This window comes from Trachymyrmex cornetzi, unplaced genomic scaffold (genome assembly GCF_001594075.2).
Source record: "Trachymyrmex cornetzi isolate Tcor2-1 unplaced genomic scaffold, Tcor1.1 scaffold23, whole genome shotgun sequence".
Lineage (NCBI taxonomy): Eukaryota > Metazoa > Arthropoda > Insecta > Hymenoptera > Formicidae > Trachymyrmex > Trachymyrmex cornetzi.
Window position 1 is genome coordinate 2,413,159 of NW_017296956.1, and position 7,162 is coordinate 2,420,320.

Sequence of the window (7,162 nt, forward strand, 5' to 3'; positions counted from 1 at the left end):
CACACAATAAAAGGAACAGGGAATAAGAATTTCAACCTATCAGAAATCATGTATTGTGGAATACACACTGCGTATTCCACAATACATAATTTCTGATAGGTTGAAATTCTTATTCTCTGTTCTCTGTTCCCTGTTCCCTGTTCCTTCTATTGTGCGGAGCCCCTAATGTGATGCAGTTTGCCACTGTCTCCTTTTGAGGCTCTCTGGTTTCTCTCTGCTGGTAGTATCCTGTCAATGGTCAAGAGAGAAGAGAGAGAAGAGAGAGAGAGTGGTGTGAATTTTTCGCATTTTCTTTTCTAGGGAAAAAGTATACGATCGCCACTCTTCCGTGACGACGGTGACTCCATAGTCTCCATACCCCATGTTCTATAGCGGAATCTAGCCGACTCTAGTCATATTATGTTTATGGCGTGATAAGAGACAGGCGCTAATTTGGCTTTGACCGTTTGTCTCAGATTTCATTCGCTGTTAGTAAGCTACTATATTTCTCGGATTGCGTTTTTCGAGACAATCCCGAGCGAGAAGGCCGTTTGGAAATTCGTTACAATGGTAATTATCTCATTAATATTAATCTTTAGTTGTTTAATCCGTCATTCTTTAGAAAAGATCGTCCGCCTCGTGTTTGTTACCGGGTTCGAACGGATGTAAGCGTCATTTTACATGCCGTTTTATGTTTGTAACATTTTCCTAACATCGGCCATAATTCTACTGTTCGTATCGTACGTTTATTTGCTGTTACCGATGTCAAATATTAAATTCGACGCTTTTTTTCTTTTCGGAAAATATTACAACGGTTATCAGACGATAGAAATGAATCGGAAATTATTTCGGTACAGAAAAAACGTGCGTCGGACGGAATGGAATGGATTATTCCAGACAAACAACAGCCCTCTATGCTAGTTTCGGCAAGGTTTTTTATTTCATCGATTGATATATCGCATTGTACGCAAATATAATTTTGTTTGTAAAAAGCACATTTGCGCATAATGCGATTGATCAGTTGATGAATTAAAAAAAAATTGTCCTTTATGTGATTTAATCTGTGAAGATCTTGGAGAAATGAGAATGAAAATACCTTATTTATCCATGTGGATTATTCATACAATTCGGATATTTTTTGTAAATCTTATGATATATTTACAGACTTTTTCTTAGCTAAACTTGTACTCATCTTTTCTCTTTTTTTTTGCATGAAGAGAAAAAGAGGAAAGATGAACCATACAAGAAATTTAGCTGAAAGAAACATCTTGACTTAATATGTGTTTTGTACTAGTTTATTCATCAACTGATTGTTTCATTTTTTTCTTGGAATAATGAATTTCTTTTTGCTTTATAGTCTGCTGTCACTGCCAAACGAGAGGAATTTCGCAAGTATCTGGAGAGAGCTGGTGTCATGGATGCTCTCACAAAAATACTTGTCTCACTCTATGAAGAGACTGAAAAGCCAACTGATGCCTTAGAGTATCCTTTTCTTATTCTCAACAAGGAATCAATGTTGTTTTAACATTATTGTTTAATCTAAAAACAAAGACTCTTAAGATGCTTCAAGAGAGAAAGATACTTGAGATGTTATTCATACTTACGCCTGGTTCCACAGTATATATAATCAAAAACTTGTAAAATTAACTTTAATCTCGGTTTAATTTAATTAAAGTTCATCTTGCATATATATATTGGTGGAATCAGATCTTTTGTCTGCTTCTAACAATGCAGATTAATTTTAATAATGGTTAAATTTACTCATCCTTTTTTTTAATTTTTAGGTTAATATTCATAGTCGGTTCGTATATTCAAGACCGTCTTAAGTTTTGTCTTGAGGTGTCAAACCAATCAGAGGGCTGCATTAGCGTCTTAAGACATTACTTAAGACAGTCTTGAAATAAGAGTAGACTATGAATACTAGTTTTAGAAATAGAAAAAGATAAAAGTAGGTTCAATGAGGTTAAAATTAATTTATATTGATAGAAATGTGTGTGGATATTAAAGCATCAATTTGTTGTAACTTTTATATTTCTCTTTTTGAATGAGAAAGTATTTGATTTCTGATAGTGCGCTTTATGAAAAAAACATTAGTTATTTCCTTATCTGTATTATAGGTATATACGTAAGAATCTTGGCGGTATCATGGACAATACTTCGGAAATTGATACCTTGAAGAAAGAATTAGAGGAGTCCAAAGCTAAAATTGCCGGACTGCAATCAAAATTAGCAAAGTATGAACAAAAGGATGAAGTACAGGCCGAGTAACCGTTATGGATAACATATCTTCGATCAGAGTTCATGCTAGTCTTTTTTTTTTTGGACAATGACTTTTCTAAAGTCAGTCTATGTGCCTTACATTTACTATAATAAATATGACGTTACTATAATAATACATATGACGTTACTATAATAATACATATGACGTTACTATAATAATAAAAAATTGACATTTATTGAAGTTAGAATATAAGATAAATTACTGAACTTGTGTAAACATTCCATTACACGTATATTCATTCATTCATGTTTTTTAATTAAGAAAATCGCAATGTTAGCTTTCATATTATTTCTTTTGTAAGGATAAATTTACATGTAAAGTATTTGACATATGTACTTATATGTGGAGCGTTGTTTGTACAGAATAGATCTCAGAGAATCCAAATAAATATTTCTTTTACGTTTATTACAATACATGTATTCTTAAATGTAATATCATTTATTGCCTTTGTTTTAATCAAAGTGGAAATGTTTTATTAGGACTTAGGTAATATAAATGTATTGCAAATAAAATCAATTTGCAAAAGATAAAAGATAACATTTTTATGATCAAATAAAAAAATGTAGACATTTTTAATATGTATATAAATATTAGTACGTGAAGAGTTACAATTCATTTTTGAGTCTCCCACGAATTTCAATAATGTGCTGTGTATTGACAAATTTTATTCTTCAATAATATAGTAGATATTCTGAAATATACAAAACATGATAAAAAAATAATAGGAATTGTAATATTAACACTCGAAAAAATCAACTTATTGAGCTAAGTATATATACATGTGTAGAAAAAAATGTTCTTTAATTCTTAGAGAATTACCTCTTGGCTTTAGGCAGATCCGAGTGCGAGTAAGATTAATAATTTCATGTGGGTTTTGCTGCTTGTCTGCGCTTCACTTCCCAATTGTAAATACGTGCCATATTTACTTCCACAGTAGTATATTGATCTCGAACGAAATCTAAATCATGCTCTACATATCCTAAATTCTTCTTGGCCGCCTCAATATTTTTGGTCAGCACTTCTTGGGCATCATCTAAGGTATATTCTAGCATGACATTAGCGCCTAACCATAAACACACTTTGTCGGTAGGTGGTATTATGGCTTTTGCGTAAACTTGTTCCGATAATAAAAATTGCGTTTCTAAGGTACTCTTCTCCATCTGTAATTTCTCGATCATCTCTAAAGATCTTTCGAGATCTGGTATTTGTGATTTTAAGCGTCTTCGTTTGTTGACTAGGTTAAACTCCATAAACTTGTACTTTCCATGGCTCTCGTCCAGCTTTCTGAGTACTTTGTCCACGGAATCATTTTCTGGTTTTGCCATAAAAGCCTCGACATCATCCTAAAAGTGTACAACATGAGTGACTTATACAGTAAGATTTTAAACTTAATTCAGTTAATTTTATGATTATAAAATATATATATTTCATGTTTTATTTAATAAATATATATATATACACATATATTTAATTTTTTATTTAATAAAAAGATAATTATAAATATCAGTAGTTTAATAAAGGCAAACATAAAAATATTTCTGTGCAATGTATATATTTATTTAATCATACAAATTAACTTGAATTAACCAAAAAACAAAGCAAATAGAAAATAGAATAACAAATTCACAAGAATAAAACATGAAAACGGTATATGATCTTTTTGATTACCATATAAGGTTCGATCAATCGATTGACATTTTGATCAAATACATATATATGAAATTTTTATTGTCAATAGAAATAATAAAAGTTGCTTCTTAATGTCCTTAAATAGTAATGAAATATATATGTTCTTTTCGCACGGAAAGAATGATTAACGAAAATTTATCGTAGAACGATTCCAACAAATCAAGAGAGTTACGGGAATAATAACACAGATTTTGTGAATATATGATACGAGCATATGCGTACATGTGTAAAATAAATATTAATAAAATCGCACTTACTACAAAATCAGCCTCCGGTATGCCGGCGTACGACTTCCTATCTTTACCTAATTCAATTTCCACTTTATTGTCACCGTCTTCCATCTTGAATCTCCTGTATACCTCCAAAGTGCACTCCTCCACGATCTATCTCGCACACTAACGTGATTCACGATTCAATGCTCTTGCTCTCCAATCCCACTTGCTCCTTTCGAGACGGTTCTCATGAAACTCCTTTGAAAACGTAGTGTTAATTTCCAACCTGCGCACTTTCTTATGCAATGAATAATTATGAAATATAAGGAATTTTTTTGAGATATATTAAGATAGCTATGAAATATATAATCCATGGCATGTTTGATCTGTAAGTAATTTTTGTATTGTTAAATTGATAAGAATGATAAAAATTCTACGAAGTAACAGATCGCAGAAGCCTTAAAAAATATTGCATACGGAAAAACTAGGAAAATCTATAGTATATATAACTAGAGAGAAGATATACATATACACTTTGTATATTTTTGCATGCGATATTTTTCAAGAATCCCAGGGATTGTTAAAGAGTATGCAACATTTTCTTAACCAAACACGAAAAAAATGCATCATGCACCACAGACTTTAGCTGTCCGATTTGTGGCGGACTCTGTTGATAATTTATGCAAACATTTATCGTACAATCGTACTGTTTATGATAACTAAGTGAACTGAAAAAAATTGTGCGACACTGATGAAAAAAATAATTCTTATATCTCGTAATATTTTAAGAATTTTTCATATCTTAAATTTCTAAAAAATATCTTAAATATCTTTAAATTTTATAAGTTTTCTTATAAAAATTACAGAATGAGAAATTTTATTATTAGAATATTTTACAATTTACATATATATAAATCTAGGAAAACAAATTCTCTGGAAAAATATAGACTTTCGTAACTATTTCCAAAAAGGATTCCATTCGTATAAAAAAATGTGAAAAATTTTCTAAAAAATTATAAAGATAGATAAAATTCTCAAAAATTCTGAAATCTATATATAGAAATTTTAGAATAATTTTTTATATGTCTAAAATTTTTGATTACGACAAAACATTAAAATTAGCACAAAGACATGTAATATAATTGAAATATATAAATTTTAAGACAGTTAAAAATTCGTATGTTCTCTTTAAAATAAGTACTAACATAACAAATAGTAAAAAGTTTTTAAAAAGGACTTTATAATTAGGTCCTTTTTGGAAAATAAAGAATCTTTATTAAACAATTTTATTGTAGAAATAGCGTATATTTAAATTTAAGCAGGCAGAGCAATTTTTCACAGATTTTAATTAAAGTTGAGTTGTTATTTTTTTCAAGGGCCTCCCCTCCAGTGCAAACGTGCGATAGTGATGATAGTCCCGATAACTACGTTCAATCTAAATGAAGGTGTCCACCCGCACCCCACATGCGTCGTGTGCTCTGGCGCACGAACGGTCCAACGGACATCGCATTTATCATTGGCTCGGGGCGCATTCCTCCTCTCTGATACACTTCATTGGGTCTAATAGAGCCGAATTATGGTGTATCGAGTAAAGCGGGGTTGATCTGGACTAGCGTTGTCTAGACGACTTGCGCTTAAAAGCCGCTCTTTTCATTCAACAATTGCTTTGCATGCAAAACAAAACAGTCACCGCGAATTAACCCGCCAATTGTATAGTCAATTCCTCTCCTCTCCCTTTCCGTTCATAAAGTTAGTATACTAGTAATTTTATCATACTTTGTATCAAACTGAATTGAAAATAAATTGATCTTATTTCAAGCGAAATTGCTCTGATTTTATCATATAAATCATAATACGCCGCATATAATATGTGTAATATATAATTTATCAAGCGATTATATGCATCTTGAGTAGCTAACGATATTTTATTTTATTACATTAGTCTTTCTAAAGAGTTTCCTTGTTTTTTTCATCTATATCACAGTGGATATATAGCAATATAATATATAATATAAATAATATATTAATATATAATACAAATAACAAGTAAATTTCTACACTAAAAGAACAATTCTGTGCTAAAGTATCTAAAAATTCAGATAGATATGAAAATAATTTTGTTGAACCATCCAAAAATTATGTAAAAAACTCAAACATGATGAGCAGTGCTGCAGAAATGTCCTTTATAAATTCTTTGGAGTGAATCTCATTCTAAAAGAATGGAAAATTTGACATTTAATAACCAATTCGAGTATCCTTCATAATTATTTAATTATTTCGATAGTCCAACAAAATTACTTTCAGATCTGTATCTAGCTAAATTTTTAAATACTTGGTAAAATTATTTATATTCCGTGTACACGGAGAGAATTTTTTCTTAGAATTTACCCTGAAAATATGACAATCGTGGGACAACATTGTGTGTGTGTGTGTGTGTATTTCGAAAAATTTTAATATAAATCTCTCTCATTCATTAATAAAACTACAATAAAGTACAAAATAAGTTTGATCAATTTTACTGAAGTGCATGGTAAAAATCTTTAAAATATTGTATTGTACTACAATCACCATATTTTCAGGGTAAATTTTAAAAGAAAATTCTCTCTGTGTAATTTTATTTTTTTTTAATGAAAGACATATATTCATGAGAAGAACGCCGCTAACCGAGAATAGAGAGCGAACTTTCCGTCACGTCTACTGGAAGGAATTAACATCGCTCTTAAGTGCGAGCCATTGTGGAAAGACTGAAAAGGTCGGAATCGTGCGCGAGATCGGGAGCGGAGAATCCGCGAGAATGATCGTTTTGGGGGCGCGACGCGCGAGCAGATCCAGAGCGCAGGCATGCATCGCGTTATGAGACGATAGCACAGATCCGTGGCACGTTCAGTTGGAAACTCAATGGCGGTTACAGGTTACCTAGGGCTTCCTGCGGAAATGGCCAATATACACCTCCGACCTCCAACTCGCTCGGCCGATCGCGCTCGCGCTCGCGCTCGCGCGA

General features: G+C 31.6%; 2 protein-coding genes across 3 annotated transcripts; one reads left to right on the forward strand and one right to left on the reverse strand.

Moving 5' to 3' along the window:
• Positions 1 to 294: 294 nt before the first annotated feature.
• Positions 295 to 2,351, forward strand: LOC108760862 (C-Myc-binding protein). 2 transcript variants are annotated; one of them, XM_018507117.1, is made up of 3 exons: positions 295 to 550; positions 1,341 to 1,461; positions 2,097 to 2,351. In XM_018507117.1, exons 1-3 carry the CDS (start codon positions 547 to 549, stop codon positions 2,245 to 2,247), a joined length of 276 nt encoding a protein of 91 aa, XP_018362619.1. In that variant the 5' UTR covers positions 295 to 546; the 3' UTR covers positions 2,248 to 2,351. The 2 variants fall into 2 exon arrangements, with proteins under 2 accessions (XP_018362619.1, XP_018362618.1); XM_018507116.1 differs by having other exon boundaries at positions 295 to 549; positions 1,337 to 1,461; positions 2,097 to 2,350.
• A 528-nt stretch (positions 2,352 to 2,879) lies between these two features.
• Positions 2,880 to 4,466, reverse strand: mgr (prefoldin subunit mgr). Its single transcript, XM_018506802.1, has 3 exons — positions 4,207 to 4,466; positions 3,080 to 3,603; positions 2,880 to 2,951 (listed from the first exon to the last, which is right to left on the reverse strand). The coding sequence occupies exons 1-2, from the start codon at positions 4,288 to 4,290 to the stop codon at positions 3,124 to 3,126; spliced, it is 564 nt and encodes a 187-aa protein (XP_018362304.1). The 5' UTR covers positions 4,291 to 4,466; the 3' UTR covers positions 2,880 to 2,951; positions 3,080 to 3,123.
• Between the last annotated feature and the right edge of the window lie 2,696 nt (positions 4,467 to 7,162).

Coding starts and splice junctions, on each gene's coding strand:
- LOC108760862 (XM_018507116.1), top strand. Junction 1,462..2,096: donor AAGCCAACTGATGCCTTAGA/GTATCCTTTTCT, acceptor TCTGTATTATAG/GTATATACGTAAGAATCTTG.
- mgr (XM_018506802.1), bottom strand. CDS start 4,290: ATGGAAGACGGTGACAATAAAGTGGAAATTGAATTAGGTAAAGATAGG. Junction 3,604..4,206: donor TACCGGAGGCTGATTTTGTA/GTAAGTGCGATT, acceptor GTACACTTTTAG/GATGATGTCGAGGCTTTTAT.